We start from the raw sequence: 17,063 nt of genomic DNA on the forward strand, positions 1-17,063 counted from the left end.
CCTACAAAGAACAAGAACTATTTAAGAGTGAATTCCAGCAGCTTACAACTAACAGATCAACGATTGTTACCATCCATAAATCATTTTGTTGTGTAGAGCAGAAAAAAATGTCCTTCTTGCCCTTTTTGTTTTATTTAGTTCATTTGCTTTTCTTACATTTGTTTAAGGCATCTTTGTCACAATCTTTCTGTCTCAACCCCCTGCCAGTTAAAGTATGAAGAAATCTCCACCATCAACCTCCAGGGAGCTACCACTGATCCTCAGAAGCATCATGGCTTCTGCACCTTCCAGCCACTGTCCTCTACAGACGCTCTAGAGGAACATCTCATATTAGACTTGATTGCTTGGCCAGAAACTCCACTTTTGCCAGCTCCTCTTCCACTGAATCAGACAAGTGATCCTGCCCACAGCACCTTCACCATTCTCCCAGGGAAGAGGGAGGGGGGGCAGTGGCATGTAGGGGATCAGCTGGAGGTTATGATCAAAATATACGACTTCCAAGGTCAAGCCAAGAAGTCTGGAGGAGATGTCTTAATTGCACGGTTGCACAACAAGACACTTGGAGCAGGTGTGGCCGGGCAAGTGGTGGATCACCTCAATGGCTCCTACTCTGCTGTATTCTCTTTACTCTGGGAAGGAAGTGCACAGGTTGAGGTAATGCTAAAGGCTATCTCTTTAAATGTAATTGTTCTATAGGTGTTTAAAATATGTTATATAAACCTCTCCCCACTGACTTACTGTTGCTAACAAGTGTCAACTTCCAGAACCAATAAATTAAGTCATTGTGGAAGTGCCAAAAACTGCAGTACCTTTAATAACCACTGGAGGCTGCCTCTAATAGTGAGCCAATCTCCACTGATCTCCATGTTAAATGCAAAACTTTACTACCCAAATAAACATATTTACAGCTTGGTTCTTATGTTTTTAGACTCTTGACGATATTTCTTTAAACTATAGAGACTAAAAACAGGGTTTATATACCTCAGTGTGAATATCTAGTATACTGTTATTTAACTGTTAGCACTTATCAGCAGATATTTGTGTCTGCACTTGCCTTACCTGGCTTGTTAGCTTGTCAAGTGTTTGTCATTTCTCACTAATTGATTTGTTGTGCACATACATAAATGTCAGAATTGTTTTTTGTCACTTCGAAGATGGCTGGCTGTAGAGGTAAGAGGACCAATTGTACTCGCCAACAAGAGAGTCAGGTTCATTTCATTCTGTGGTTAACTATTTAATTTGTTAACCTATGAATTAGCCTTGGGCAGACAGTTTATTATATAACTGTGATAACTCCTCGCTCCTCTCTACTGACTCAAAGAAACAAAAAAAAAACAAACAATTCTTCTCCTTCTTATTTCTAATCACCAGCTGTCATTTTTGTCACCTTAAAACTGTCAGTAGCACGTTAACAACTGTTGCTAGCTTCATGTAGCTAATCAGTAAACATTTGCACTAAGCTGCCGGGTAATTTGACATGACTGAGTGAAAATTCTTGTTCTCTGTACTATCAGGTGACGCTGGTTCACTCTAGTGAGGCTGTCACAGTGCTGCGCAGGCTGAACAAAGAAGAGCCTGATAGGGTTTCCTTCAAGAGCCTCTTCCGCTCAGGCTCAATTTCTCAAACTACCATCTGTAACGTCTGCCTACGTGAAACCGGGCAGCCGCTGTGCAACTTCACGGACCTCCGTACGGGTGAGCCTTGGTTCTGCTACAAGCCAAAACAGCTGAGCTGTGATGACAGGATTAACCACGTGAACGGAGACACCAAAGAACTCCAAACACTCAAGGCCACAGAGGATAAGCTTTTCCAAAGGTGAGGGAGGAGAGAGAAAAAACTTTCATTAAGTTTCCATTATAATAAATATTTATATATATATATATATATATATATGTATATATATATATGCAGTAGAGCTAACTATGTTTGTTCTTGGTGTAAAATTTCAAGTTTGTAACAACAGGCAGTAAAGATTGAGCCTAAAGATGTTACCAGAGTAAGAATAACAAAAAACAGTCTGAATCAATTCGTTGACTTATATTAACAAAGTAGACAGCGTATCTTCAAAGTCCAACTAAGGAAGAAGAATTATTGAATGTTAAAGCATTTTCTTCTGATAAATAACATGACGTTGGTTTTACATGTTGAATGTGTGTATGAGATACTTTATTATGTGAGCTTTTCTTCAGGGGTGTCAACATGAAAGTCTTCATTCAGGCTTCAGGACCTGCTAATGTCGCTGTTTTGCCTCAAAGGAAAGGTAAAGCAGGATCTTTCCTACCTTCACCGTTACCTATGATAACAATTCAAAACCTTATGTGCTTAAGACCATGAAAGTAAAAGTGTCTGCAAAAATTGCACACAACCTAGCTCTGTATTGACGCCAGAGCAAAGTTAGTTAACAACTGCCAATGTTCTGCTTAAATGATGAACATTTTCATGTTAGCTTCAGTGGCTGTTTTTAGTAGATACACTAGAATCCAAGGCAGTCAAAATGGATCTCTTATTTTAGCGTTTGCATTGTTATTATTTCTGGAAGACCATACTCAAAGGTTGATGTGTGATGTTAAGTCAGTTTAGGTTTTGATCCCTGAAAAGGCAACTTTTGTAACTAATAAGGCTGATAGTGTTCCATGTTTTCCCTTTTGTCTAAACAAGTCACAGGAAAAGAAGAAAACCAAGAATGGGCTGATTGTACTTTGCATTGCCTTTGTAGCCAAAGTGCTTATTTATTTCAAAACTACTAAATTAGAGTTGATCACAGTAAGAACCACATAAATGTTTTATCTGCAGCTGTACAATAAAGTCCAATAAATGCACAATATTTGAGTATTGCTTAAACTGAACCTCATTAGATTAATAAATGTATTTGTATTCGACCCATTTATAAAGATTTATGTTGTAGAAATTAAATGAATGGTGTGCCACAGACAGGTTAAGCAGAGAAACTGATTCTTGTCTTTTCATGGGATTTGTCTGCAATCAGTAAAATACAAAATAACTCTTCCCACATCCTTTTCTCTCAGGTCAACCTGAGGTCAAGGAAAGCATTGGGAAGTCTGGAGTTTCTGGCTATTACTACCAGGGTGTGTGGAGAGCACTAGGTGGAATCAAAGTTCGCCAATTCGACAGCCCCTCTGCCGTCAATCAGTGTCTGAAAGGCAAGATTGTCCACCTGTATGGAGACTCCACCATCAGGCAGTGGTTTGAATACCTCAATGCTTTCCTACCAGGTAGCTGATCCACAGGGATTTCTGGAAACAGTTTTATTTTGTTTAAACCTCTGCTTAACCTCTCCACTCTGTACTACTTTCAGATGCCAAGGAGTTCAACCTGTACAGCTTTAAGCAAGTAGGACCTTTCATGATGTTGGACAATGCAAACAAATTCTTGGTAACATACCGCTGCCACGGTCCTCCTATTTCTTTTCGCAACGTCCCAATCAGTGAGCTGCATTACATTGCCAATGAAATAGATGGGGTAACTGGTGGCGACAACACTGTCATAGTTTTAACTGTCTGGGCTCACTTCAACAGTTTCCCAATTGAGCTCTACATCCGACGGCTTCAGAGCATCCGCAGGGCAGTGGTGCATCTGCTGGACAGGGCTCCAGGCACGCTGGTTGTCATCAGGACTCCAAATCTGAGAGCTTTGACGCTTAAAATGGCTCTTACCAACAGTGACTGGTTCTCGCTTCAGCAAGACAAGGTTCTCAGAGCCATTTTCAAGGGACTTAATGTTTGTCTGGTGGACGCCTTGGAGATGACTCTGGCTCACCATATGCCACACAACATCCATCCACCACGTCCCATCATTAAGAATATGATTGATGTTCTCTTGTCCTACGTGTGCCCCCAAAAGGGCAGCTAGATGTGGATTTGGTCAATGAGAGTTTTGCTAAATTCAGCAAACACCCATTTGCTTGAATTTCCCCCACACGTTTTTTAAACTAACACATTTTACCCTTGGGGTCAATCTGACCCCAGGGATATTTGCCTCCAGAAAATGATTTACATACAATTGTTGACCAAGTCTTTGTGTCAGGCACTTTGTTTTTCTGTTGAATAAAGAAATAACCCCTCGATAATGAAACCTATTGGTGAGTTGACCTGTTCTCTAGTGCCACGCACCACCATCAGCCCAAACTTTTAAATTAGAATGAATGTATCTTGAAAAGTTTTCATACAAAGCTTCTCAAATTTACTGACAACATTAATGACCACTGGTTGCATGTCTGTTGCGTAACAGCTGCGCTGTGGTTTGACTCCATCAGCAATGAGCAAACATATCTTTAAGAGAGAATGCCTTTGCTTTGCTGGACCCAGCTGTTTTTTTGTCATAATATTTGTGTGGGAGTTTCAGACCAGAGCTGGTAGACAACAGTGCCGGAAATAATGATTCACGCAAGCTCTTGTGTGGTGAGTCTCTGAAAAGTGTGTGTTATAAACTCAGCTTTCATAGACCAGCAGTACAAGAGCAAATGTGAATCTGCAAAAGTTTGAAAATATTACTCTTAAATTGTGTGGGAGAAACACTATACATTTAGTGCTTCAGTTGTAAAGAAGGAAACACAAAATCATATTAGCAGAGATTAGATTTTTTCAGCAAATCAAATTCAAATTTTAAATTTTATATGTATAGCGCTAAATCATAACCAGAGTTATCTCGAGACACTTTACAAAAAGAGCAGGTATAGACCGACTCTTTATGTTATTTAAAGAGAGGCCCAACATGAATCACCATGAGTAGCACTTGGCAATATTCGGCACATTGGCAAGGAAAAACCTCCTTTTAACAGGCAGAAACCTCGAGCAGAACCAGACTCATGTTGAACAGCCATCTGCCTCGACTGGATGGGCCGAAAAATGGGAGAAAATACCAATCTGCCCCCCCCCAACATACAGTCGAAAATATGACCCTATGAACGGATTTGTCTGCCGTTCTTTCCTATTTATTTTCTATTTATTTCCATTTGTCAAGGAAAACATAAGTGTGTGACACCCCTCCCAAGTGTGCAATTGGCTGCAGCCAAATTAAGCCAGCATATTCCAGTATGTTCGCCTAAGAAGCACTCCCGTCTGTACAGGGTTGACAGGTTTGCTGATGTCCCTCGCAAAAGTGCTACTTTTGAATTGTTGCTGTGGGTTGAATTTTTTGGCCTGCTGGTGGGTAGACCTATATGCATGCAAAATCACATGAATACCATCTACAAATAGAAATATAGCAGACAAAATATAATATAGTGAAGCAACATCATAAGGCATCAGGTAAAGCCAAATATCCGGGGTTTTAGTAGTTTCAGCTGAGCATAGATCAGTAGTGCTCTACACAAGCATGACGGCGTTGTCATGACAACGGTTGTTTTTAGTGTTCTAATGATCTCAGATCCCAACGACGATATAGCCTCTGGGGACAATGGTGAACATAGCCAGCGGTTAGCGATTAATGACTTCCAGTCAAGACTTCCTTTACCGCGTGCTGCATTGTTTACAGAAAAAGAAACCGTTTTTGTTGTTCCTGCCTTTGCCGAAGTTTCAACATCATTGATGCAGATTTGTAAAAAGTAAAAATGTCCATCCTCAAGAGGAGAAGAAAACTGCTTTTAAAATGTTTGTTTGTTGAACACAGACATGACAGCTCCCTAAAAGTGAAGCCAAAACATTAGAGCGCCCCCTGCTGACTGGCTGCAGTATAGGTCATAAAGCCCGCCTCCTCCATGTTAACAGAGGGGACATGAGTCAAACTATAAAATCAAAATGCACGACAAATACACTTCTCAAACATGGTGTGACATACACAAAATGTATTATCACATGTTGTTGTTGTTTTATAAATTGTGTAAACAGAATAATTAAGGCTGGCAGCAGCATTTAACTTTCCTGAATTAAGTGTATTATTCCAGTTGTTGTCAGTAGAGGGCAGTATGAGACCTTACCTGTGGCCTGGGCTATGGATTGGCAAGGAGCTTCCGCTATTGCTCATTCTCATATGAGCAGCCATACTGAACGGCAGCACGTTTTCCTTCTTTTTTCACATATCCTGTTTTAGGTATGTATTTACATGCGCATGCATGCCAGTGGTCGCGGTACAGTACCGTAACATGTCGAACTACATGTATGAAGTTTGTGAGAGTTTATAGCTTAATAGTTTATAACTTTATAGCTACCTAGCAATGTAAACAGAGTGCTAGCCATTGTTGCCGCTGCTAATGTGTTTACATAGCTTTCAGTTAGGGATCATTTCTGCTCCTGCACTCTGGGTGTTCTGAACCGTAAAGTTAATGAAACTTGTGTATGATAAAATGTGTGTTGTTCACATTTATAGATGAGCTAATTTGACTCTGTTAGTTGACATTAATTAAACATGAATGTGCATGCTCCTGATTTGATGCCAAATTGATTCTAAGCCATTAGCAATTGTCTAGTCTCTCTGCAATACTGTAAACTGAGAGGGTTTGCACTTATACATTAATGTAGATGTACACTAAGAGATTAAGGTGACCTTTACATTTATGAACCTTTAAATTCAGTTTGAGTAAAATAAACTTTCTGCCCTTTAGCATGTGAGAGCCCTGAGCTGAGCTGGGTCACCATTCTGGAAGGCTTCATGAACCAGAAAAGAGCCTGCTGAGGACAAAATCGAAGGCCAGAGGCAAGCCGAGCTGGCTTATCAGGCTGCTGCTCTTTATGAAGCAGAGAGAGCAGCAAAGAGGGAACGTTGCTCTTTGGTCTTCTGTCAGAGAGAAGCCGAGGAACCTTGTTGCCTGTTATAGAATAACTGCCCTTATTGTTTTCACCTGCTCCCTTGATTGTCTCACCTGTGCCCGATTAGTCTCACCTCCCCAGTGTATTTAGTCCGTGTCTTCCCATGTCCCTGTGCCAGTTCATTGCGTCTATGCTCGTGGAACCCTGGTTACCTGTTGCCTGTGCTCTGTTAGATTTTCCCTCATGGCTCCCATTTCTGTTGGATTATTGGTTGTGCCTTTTGTTTCCTGGACTCTGGCAAGAGGGGGTCAGGTGACGTGGATCATTATTTAAGACAAGCTACCTGTGTAGTGGCAGTGATCACAGCATAAAAGCACCTGTGCACCTACCCTCACTGGTCATAATTTTGATGTTACGAATCCCAGAGCAGCCTTGAGCTGGAGGGATAGTCTCTTCACTCAGAGAACCACGGTTAACCATGTATAACCATCCAATCTATTTAAGATGGGAACCTACAGCACAGTGTCAGTCCATCCCGGGACACTGAGAGTGTATTGTAGCATTTGCTGTCAATACTTCAATATACTGTTGATTGCATCAGGTCCTGCCAGTCTGCGGTTTATACTTCAAGACTTCAATTGTTTTTAAGAAGCATTTTTGATTTGACGGTGTGTCGTGGACCAAACAGTCAAGGCACAAAGGAACAGAGGTTTGAAGCTCAAAAATCAGGATTTTTATTCCAAAGGGGTTCAACAAAAGCAATATTGCTTAAACAAGCAAATTAAAAGAGGTCTACAGAACAGAACTCTACTGAAAAATAACTAAACTAGATGTAAACTCAACCAACAAACCTAATGAAATGAGAACTGAGGGGGACATTTATACAAGCTGACCAAACCAAGACTAAACGTGCAGGGGAGGACAACATACAACATAACTAAACCTGAATACAACAAAACCCTACCCCCCCCCATGTTGTCAGCGCACTTGGTATGGTCCTCCTCCATAAAGCCAGACTCCACCCAAAGACACATCTTTTGGCCAAACCAGGAACGAGAGCCAGCAGCCAGGTAACTCAAAGAAAGGAAAAATGAACTAGTATAACTTAATCAAACCAATGACAAAGCTTTGTAAATTTTGTGTTTAATTAATAAAGAAACCATGTAATATATAGAATGCTATTAACCGCATTCTAAACCAAATAATTTGAGAGTGTTTTATGTGTAACTGACCCCTCTCTTTTAGGCGGAGCAGCGCTCTCAAGCCAGCACCCGCCGGAAGACCACCTCAATCATGGGCTTAAAACGTGAATAAATACTGTTTGTACACAATCAATAAATAATGTTGAATCCTAAAATGTGCAAATATGCAATGTGATAAATGTACTGTGCAAAGATTGCTAATAAAGTGCAAATACTGCTATCAAAGTGCCAAGTGCCATTCATAATTTAAGTTGTGCCTCTAACCAAACCCAGTGTGCAATATTTACATGGCAACCAAGCCATCAGTCACCAGTAACGATGGGCTCTTCGTTACAGGCCATCACACGGTGCCAAGGGGGTCAAGGACTCTTATCTGGCCCAGGCCTTGATCTTAGCAGACACAACACTCAATTGCAAAGTCCCCCACCCCCGAACCTTTGGCTGTTGGTTAAGTTGAGCCAAATGCTGTGGGGTAAATTGCTTGATATAAATGTAGCTAAAGCTACTTTCAGTACAGAGTGCTCCTAATATTAATACCATAACAACAGCATTGACTTGGAATAAAATCAGTTCACTGTGGGGAGGCAAAATCTATAATAAAGAAACCTCAGCTGTATTTCAGCCGCTTACACTGAGTGGAGCCTGACAGTGTCTGACAAAACAGCTAAGTCGAGATGGAATATTATATAGCAAATAGGGAGTACATGAGTCATTTATCAAACATGTTAACAGTTTCTTCTTCAAGCTTTAGTGAAGCAATAATGAGATAAGAGTAGCCAATCACTGGGAGTTTTTAAAATACAGTATGCTCATCAAACTCTTCTCGAGGTAGTTTTGCTAATTATTTCTGCCTGAGAAGTGAAGTCAGTCTTTGATAAACACCTAATTATAATAACTTTAAACCTGTGCAATGAGAGGGGAACGATGTGTACACTTCTACAACGATGATACAGGCTCACATTAATTTTACCATTACACACTGTAAAAGAAAATAGATTTAAAGAGCAAGCTACTTTGCCTTTTTGCTTTAGCTTAGCTTGCTGCATTTCTCTGGGGGGTAGCTTCAGTGCAGTTAAATGTGATAGAGTAACTGGTGGCTTAGCTCACTACATTTATAGCTTGTCCAACACAGGGTGTTTCACAAGTTTCATCTTTCCATGGTGTTATAAAAAAACAGCCCTCTGACTACGCCTTAAAAAAGAGGCGTAAGCAGCCATATGTCTGAACGGTTTATTTATGCTTCATTGACTGACTGCCAGGAAATTAAACGAACAGAAAAAAACCTCGAGATAAACTGAAGAATCAAACTAAGATTTCATCACTGTGTTCTCTCGGGATAAATCCGTGCTAAGGTAAGACTCATAATATTCCTTTGAGTTTCATTTTATGAACATTGTGGAAACTAAATCTTTTGAACAACCCTTCTCGTGTATGTGTATACTTTTTCGTTTTTCTGTACCAATTTGCTGCTTTGTACTGCTCCAATACATTTCAGAAGGAAAATCGTAATTTGTGCTCCATAACATTTACTGGGTTGGTTTGTTGATACTTAATAATTAATGTTATATCTGTTTATGCACCATAAGTCTTATAAATCTTCAAAAAATAGTCCTGCATTAAAAATGTTATTGAAATAAAGAAGTATTGGCATCAAAATATACTTAAAATACCAAAAATAAAAGCAGTCATAAAACAAAATGATCCATTTAAACTGTTTATATTATAGTGTATTTTTGTATTGTATTGATGCATTGATTTTGGGAAGCTACTAAAGACAAGGCTAATTAGAACTACTTAATGTATATGATCTTCAGCGATACATCCTTATTTATTTGTAGATTGTCTTTTGTATTTATCTTCACCTGCAAAGTAACTGAAACTTAAAAATGAATTTTGATGAATAAAAAGTACAGTTTTTAAAATCTGAAGTGTAGAAGTTTAAAGAAACAATCGGAAACACCTGAAGAACAAGAAAGTATAATTAATGACCTTAATGCCTGTATTTGTAGCCAGACTGCAGAAAACGTAACTCTAACTCTTGTAAAACCTGTAATACAAACTCCTGATAGTGACCTGACATTCCAGCCTAACGATTTCCTTTGTTGTCCTCGCTGAGGTGCAAGCATGCCAAACTTTGTCTCGTCTCTGTGTTATCACATGACATCATGTGCCTAACTGAAAGTGTCGATGGGACGTTTTGATGTGTTTATGTGTTTTAATTTTTGTTTCCTCAAAAGTCAAGAGAACAACACTGCTAGACAACAGCAAAAATGTCCCCATAGAGCTTAATGGATCCGGCATTATGTTACCATAACATAGTGCAGGAAATGTAAGGGCATTAGGGCAGAGGGGAAAAAGGAGGCCAATGGTAAAATCAACATCTTTCTTACACATTATTACAAAGACAATCTTTACACAATCAGAATAACTATATATCACCCCGCTCTGAAAAAAAGATAATGGCCTCGGCCATTTCCTAATATATAAGCAAACACACAAAGAGGGGCGTTCATGTGGACTGTAACAATTAAGTTAAAATTTTAGCTAATAAAGTCATATTATAAGCTTAACTAGGAGTGAGTTACCAATTACTTTTTTGTTGTATGTTTTAATTCAGAACCAGAGGAGGACTGATCCCCAAACATGGAGGTCAAAGGTTGTATAAGACACAAGTTCTGCACAAACCTTCCAAAGTGCTGCTTCCTCTTCCTGGCTGTGTTTGTCTTCATCGCTATTCTTGGTTACCTGGACCTACTGAAGGTGAGAACTTGGTTTTCCTGGGAACACTTTAAAAGTGGACCCTGTATGAAATGTTGAATATTGGTCAGATTTCAGGCTACTCTTTTTAACTGTCTTTTAATGTGTCTCAGATAACGGTCACGTTTATGTTGCAAATGAATGCAATATGAGTTTCTGGGTAATTTTCTTTGAAAAAATCTTTTGCTGCAATTTTAAAACCATCGCTGTGTTCCAAACTACTGGTTCCCATTTCTTCCCACTGAAGACACAAAATGAACAAATAGGTGACAAATATTGAAACTATTTCCTAAAACCAAATGATGCCCAACAAAATGATGCCCAAAACACACTTCAGTCAAGTCAAGTCAAATGTATTTGTATAGCACATTAAAACAATGTGAGCTGACCAAAGTGCTTCACAGGCAGTGGCAGATAAAACTGTAAAAACACACAACAAATGATCACAAACAAATATAAAAATGAAATAAAAAATAAGAGTTCTGATAAATATGAGAGAACTGATCCATGAAGTGACTTCATAACAAGAAATACAATTTTAAAAATGAATTCAAAAATTGACAGGGAGCCAGTAGAGGGAGGCGAGTACGGGGGAGTAATGCTCAGGCTTTTATGTACCTGTTAAAGATCTGGCAGGTTTTATGCAGAGGTTTTTACACATGTTGACAGTGGGCACAAGTTCATGACAGATCTGACTGGTGGAGTCAGAAGGGCCAAACAGAACTACTTCAGTAGTTTGGGATAACTAAATGCGATTTCTGTTGGACTTTAAGATACTCGTGAATTTGAATTTACTCTATTTGATAGAAACGATAAAATTTAACATAGTTCCAGTACAGAGCACGAAACTGATGTGTTGCAAGAAGAGTTTATAGCTTTAGCTAATTTGAACTTTTGTCCCTAGTTGGGCCTTTACATATACAGTGTAATAAAAAAATAAAGCAGTCAATATCATAAAAACACATAAAGCTACGGATTTGAAAGTACAGTTAAAAGTATCTGGAGGATATATTTAAATATGACTTTTGACTCTGCATCTAACTGCCCTGTTGTGTTCAAAGCTTATAATCCCTCCTGAACTATTTGCGTCACTTTACCTCAATCTCCCCCGCTGTGATCTGCAAAGATTCATTGGGGGAATCAGTGAGATGTACTGGCTTTACTTAATGCTCCCCTGATTGTCAGAAAAACAAAGTGCCCAGTCTTTCTGCAGTGCAAAAAGGTGCATAGTGCAAATAGCAGATTTGTTCACACCTAGCGTCCATATTGTATTAGTAGCACTTGTGGGCCTCTAGGACTTAAAATGGGGTGTGGTAAGATGCACCAACCACTGTTGGTGCTATGCCATAAGAAAGCGATTATATATGATTAATGTTATACGCAAAATACATCTTTGATTAATTAAGAGACTAAATATGTGCTTTACTGTGTGCCCAGATTTTGCGCCATATAACAAGCAAAAGTGGAGCGGGTCCTAAATGCACTTGCGCCATGACCTACAAAGAACAAGAACTATTTAAGAGTGAATTCCAGCAGCTTACACCTAACAGATCAACGTTTGTTATCATCCATAAATATTGTGTCATTTTGTTGTGTAGAGCAGAAAAAAATGTCCTTCTTGCCCTTTTTGTTTTATTTAGTTCATTTGCTTTTCTTACATTTGTTTAAGGCATCTTTGTCACAATCTTTCTGTCTCAACCCCCTGCCAGTTAAAGTATGAAGAAACCTCCCCCATCAACCTCCAGGGAGCTACCACTGATCCTCAGAAGCATCATGGCTTCTGCACCTTCCAGCCACTGTCCTCTACAGACGCTGTAGAGGAACGCCTCATATTAGACTCGATTGCTTGGCCAGAAACTCCACTTTTGCCAGCTCCTCTTCCACTGAAGCAGACAAGTGATCCTGCCCACAGCACCTTCACCATTCTCCCAGGGAAGAGGGAGGGGGGGCAGTGGCATGTAGGGGATCAGCTGGAGGTTATGATCAAAATATACGACTTTCAAGGTCAAGCCAAGAAGTCTGGAGGAGATGTCTTAATTGCACGGTTGCACAACAAGACACTTGGAGCAGGTGTGGCCGGGCAAGTGGTGGATCACCTCAATGGCTCCTACTCTGCTGTATTCTCTTTACTCTGGGAAGGAAGTGCACAGGTTGAGGTAATGCTAAAGGCTATCTTTTTAAATGTAATTGTTCTATAGGTGTTTAAAATATGTTATATAAACCTCTCCCCACTGACTTACTGTTGCTAACAAGTGTCAACTTCCAGAACCAATAAATTAAGTCATTGTGGAAGTGCCAAAAACTGCAGTACCTTTAATAACCACTGGAGGCTGCCTCTAATAGTGAGCCAATCTCCACTGATCTCCATGTTAAATGCCCAACTTTACTACCCAAATAAACATGTTTACAGCTTGGTTCTTATGTTTTTAGACTCTTGAGGATATTTCTTTGAACTATAGAGACTAAAAACAGGGTTTTAATATTTAGGCTTTAATTAAGAGTATTCTTGTTTTTATTTTTATCAATCAATTAATTGGCTAGTTGTGTAGTTAATGCACTATATGACTGCCCAAGAAGTCCTTGCTCCATTTTTTTTGGTGAGTGAATATCTAGTATAATTTTATTCAACTGTTAGCACTTACTAGCAGGTAACTGTGTCTGCACTTGCTTTACCTGGCTTGTTAGCTAGTCGAGTGTTTGTCACTGATTGATTTGTGGTGCCCGTACATAAATGTCAGGATTGTTTTTTGTCACTTAGAATGGCTGGCTGTAGTGGTAAGAGGACCAATTGTACTCGCTAACAAGAGGGTGCCAGGTTCATTTCTGTTGTGTTGAAGAACGTGTGGACCGCATCTCCAATTTACACACTTTACTTTATTGTGCTCTGCAAATCACAACTCTGAAAAACCTCCTGATTTTTACAACACTTGTTTCTGGCAGACTGTCGTAACTGCCATTAAACTACAGCCATGACCGGTGCCGATGTGGCTCATACACAACAATTTCATTCTGTGCTTAACTATTTAGTTTGCTAATCTATGAATTAGCCTTGGGCAGACAGTTTGTAATATAACTGTGATAACTCCTCGCTCCTCTCTACTGACTCAAAGAAACAACAAAAAAAACAATTCTTCTCCTTCTTATTTCTAATCACCAGCTGTCATTTTTGTCACCTTAAAACTGTCAGTAGCATGTAACAAACTGTTGCTAGCTTCATGTAGCTAATCAGTAAACATTTGCTCTATGAAGTAAGCTGCCGGGTAACTTGACATGACTGAGTGAAAACTCTGGTTCTCTGTACTATCAGGTGACGCTGGTTCACTCTAGTGAGGCTGTCACAGTGCTGCGCAGGCTGACCAAAGAAGAGCCTGATAGGGTTTCCTTCAAGAGCCTTTTCCGCTCAGGCTCAATTTCTCAAACTACCATCTGTAACGTCTGCCTACGTGAAACCGGGCAGCCGCTGTGCAACTTCACGGACCTCCGGACGGGTGAGCCTTGGTTCTGCTACAAGCCAAAACAGCTGAGCTGTGATGACAGGATTAGCCACATGATAGGAAACTCCAAAGAACTCCAAACACTCAAGGCCACAGAGGATAAGCTTTTCCAAAGGTGAGGGAGGAGAGAGAAGAAAGTTAATTTAGTTTCAATTATAATACATATTTATATATATATATATATATATACAGTAGAGCTAACTATGTTTCTTCTTGGTGTAATATGTCAAGTTTGTAACAACAGGCAGTAAAGATCGAGTCTAAAGATGTTACCAGAGTAAGAATAACAAAAAACAGTCTGAATCAATTCGTTGACTTATATTAACAAAGTAGACAGCGTATCTTCAAAGTCCAACTAAGGAAGCAGAATTATTGAATGTTAAAGCATTTTCTTCTGATAAATAACATGACGTTGGTTTTACATGTTGAATGTGTGTATGAGATACTTTATTATGTGAGCTTTTCTTCAGGGGTGTCAACATGAAAGTCTTCATTCAGGCTTCAGGACCTGCTAACGTCGCTGTTTTGCCTCAAAGGAAAGGTAAAGCAGGATCTTTCCTACCTTCACCGTTACCTATGATAACAATTCAAAACCTTGTGTGCTTAAGACCATGAAAGTAAAAGTGTCTGCAAAAATCGCACACAACCTAGCTCTGTATTGACGCCAGAGCAAAGTGTTGGCAGAAAAGAGTCGCTGTGTATGTAGTTGCTCCGGATTAATAATATCCCATAAAAGGCTCATTAAACCATAAAAACACAGCTCAAGAGCTAGAACTTTTTAGTACAAGTTAACCATTATAATAAACAACACCTTAACAACTGCCAATGTTCTGCTTAAATGATGAACATTTTCATGTTAGCTTCAGTGGCTGCTATTAGTAGATACACTAGAATCCAAGGCAGTCAAAATGGATCTCTTATTTTAGCTTTTGCATTATTATTATTTCTGGAAGACCATACTCAAAGGTTGGTGTGTGATGTTAAGTCAGTTTAGGTTTTGATCCCTGAAAAGGCAACTTTTGTAACTAATAAGGCTGATAGTGTTCCATGTTTTCCCTTTTGTCTAAACAAGTCACAGGAAAAGAAGAAAACCAAGAATGGGCTGATTGTACTTTGCATTGCCTGTGTAGCCAAAGTGCTTATTTATTTCAAAACTACTAATTTAGAGTCGATCACAGTAAGAAGCACAAATGTTTTATCTGCAGCTGTACAAAGTCCTAAATGCACAATATTTGAGTATTGCTAAAACTGAACCTCATTAGATCAATAAATGTATTTGTAATCGACCCATTTATAAAGATTTATGTTTTCTGTAGAAATTAAATGAATGGTGTGCCACAAATGGTTTAACTTTTATTGAAAGAAAGTCAAGATCGTGACCATTCTTTTCACTTTTCTCTGGGTCATTTGCTGGTTCTTGTCTTTTCATGGGAATTGTCTGCAATCAGTAAAATATAAAATAACTCTTCCCACATCCTTTTCTCTCAGGTCAACCTGAGGACAAGAAAAACATTGGGAAGTCTGGAGTTTCTGGCTATTACTACCAGGGTGTGTGGAGAGCACTTGGTGAAATCAAAGTTCGCCAATTCAACACCACCTCTGCCGTCAATCAGTGTCTGAAAGGCAAGATTGTCCACCTGTATGGAGACTCCACCATCAGGCAGTGGTTTGAATACCTCGATGCTTTCCTACCAGGTAGCTGATCCACAGGGATTTCTGGAAACAGTTTTATTTTATTTACACCTCTGCTTAACCTCTCCACTCTGTACTTTTTTCAGATGCCAAGGAGTTCAACCTGTACAGCATGAGACAAGCAGGACCTTTCATGTTGTTGGACAAAGCAAACCAATTCTTGGCAACATACCGCTGCCACGGTCTTCCTCTTCGTTCTTACACCATGTCAAGCAGCGCGCTGCATTACATTGCCAATGAAATAGATGGGTTAACTGGCGGCGACAACACTGTCATAGTTTTTGGCGTCTGGGCTCACTTTGGTACTTTCCCAGTTGAGCTCTACATCCGACGGCTTCAGAGCATCCGCAGGGCAGTGGTGCGTTTGCTGAACAGGTCTCCAGGTACTCTGGTTGTCATCAGGACTCCAAACCTTAAAACTTTGACACTTAGATCGGCCCTTACCAACAGTGACTGGTACGCGCTTCAAGAAGACAAGGTCCTCAGAGCCATGTTTAAAGGACTTAATGTTCGTCTGGTGGACGCCTGGGAGATGACTCTGGCTCACCACCTGCCACATTTGCTTCATCCACAACCTCCCATCATTAAGAATATGATTGATGTTCTCTTGTCCTACGTGTGCCCCCAAAAAGGCAGCTAGATGTGGATTTGGACAAGAAGAGACTTTGGGGAAATTCAAGCACACATCCATTTACTTGAATTTCTCCCACACTATTTTTGTTCTCCTGTGTTTCTACTAGGTGCTGCATTTTCCTTCAGCAGTCCATGCATAGACTAAGTAGGTATGATTATTTTACTCTATTTTTAACCAGTGGATGTTGAGCACAAAAGCGACGGAACAGGGCTGAAAACAGCTCCAAGTTAACTTGGCTTTCATAAAAAACACTGTTGAATGCTTGTTACGTGTGGCCCGTTTTGGTTTTGCCCTGTTATTGCTCTCCATGTTTCTCGCGCTCAGGGAGAAGGTACAAGGAGTGCAGAGTGGGGGAAGGTACACACACACTGAAAGTTTTATTTTTTTGTGTCCTCTAATATAATTTTCCCAAGCAGGTCTTTCCCCAGCATGTTTTGTTTGCTGTTCGGGTTTGTTGTGCTAGTTTGCTGTTTTAGTTTGGGCTGGAGATCTCCGATAGTCCAGTTATTCGTCTTTTGTTTTATGCTAGTTTTCCTGGTTATAGTTAGTTTAGGGGGAGGTGCTGAGAACGACTGTCCA

At 39.8% G+C, this 17,063-nt stretch overlaps 2 protein-coding genes across 2 annotated transcripts; both read left to right on the forward strand.

Moving 5' to 3' along the window:
- Window positions 1-282: 282 nt before the first annotated feature.
- On the forward strand, window positions 283-3,871 carry LOC138599862 (NXPE family member 3-like). The gene is made up of 5 exons (XM_069671617.1): window positions 283-654; window positions 1,515-1,816; window positions 2,191-2,261; window positions 3,028-3,234; window positions 3,318-3,871. The coding sequence occupies exons 1-5, from the start codon at window positions 478-480 to the stop codon at window positions 3,869-3,871; spliced, it is 1,311 nt and encodes a 436-aa protein (XP_069527718.1). The 5' UTR covers window positions 283-477.
- Window positions 3,872-12,448: 8,577 nt separating this feature from the next.
- LOC138599863 (NXPE family member 3-like) lies at window positions 12,449-16,490 on the forward strand. Its single transcript, XM_069671618.1, has 5 exons — window positions 12,449-12,820; window positions 13,972-14,273; window positions 14,629-14,699; window positions 15,647-15,853; window positions 15,937-16,490. The coding sequence occupies exons 1-5, from the start codon at window positions 12,644-12,646 to the stop codon at window positions 16,488-16,490; spliced, it is 1,311 nt and encodes a 436-aa protein (XP_069527719.1). The 5' UTR covers window positions 12,449-12,643.
- The last annotated feature ends 573 nt before the right edge of the window (window positions 16,491-17,063 follow it).

This window comes from Semicossyphus pulcher, unplaced genomic scaffold (genome assembly GCF_022749685.1).
Source record: "Semicossyphus pulcher isolate SPU_LCO1_2020_fin unplaced genomic scaffold, fSemPul1.0.p SCAF_20, whole genome shotgun sequence".
Classification (NCBI taxonomy): Eukaryota; Metazoa; Chordata; class Actinopteri; order Labriformes; family Labridae; genus Semicossyphus; species Semicossyphus pulcher.

What these genes read in the sequence shown, in the direction of transcription:
- LOC138599862 (XM_069671617.1), top strand. Translation starts at nt 478, where the DNA reads ATGATCAAAATATACGACTTCCAAGGTCAAGCCAAGAAGTCTGGAGGA. An exon ending in AAGGAAGTGCACAGGTTGAG is followed by an intron (nt 655 to 1,514) that starts GTAATGCTAAAG and finishes CTGTACTATCAG; the next exon opens with GTGACGCTGGTTCACTCTAG. An exon ending in GAGGATAAGCTTTTCCAAAG is followed by an intron (nt 1,817 to 2,190) that starts GTGAGGGAGGAG and finishes GCTTTTCTTCAG; the next exon opens with GGGTGTCAACATGAAAGTCT.
- LOC138599863 (XM_069671618.1), top strand. Translation starts at nt 12,644, where the DNA reads ATGATCAAAATATACGACTTTCAAGGTCAAGCCAAGAAGTCTGGAGGA. An exon ending in AAGGAAGTGCACAGGTTGAG is followed by an intron (nt 12,821 to 13,971) that starts GTAATGCTAAAG and finishes CTGTACTATCAG; the next exon opens with GTGACGCTGGTTCACTCTAG. An exon ending in CCTCGATGCTTTCCTACCAG is followed by an intron (nt 15,854 to 15,936) that starts GTAGCTGATCCA and finishes TACTTTTTTCAG; the next exon opens with ATGCCAAGGAGTTCAACCTG.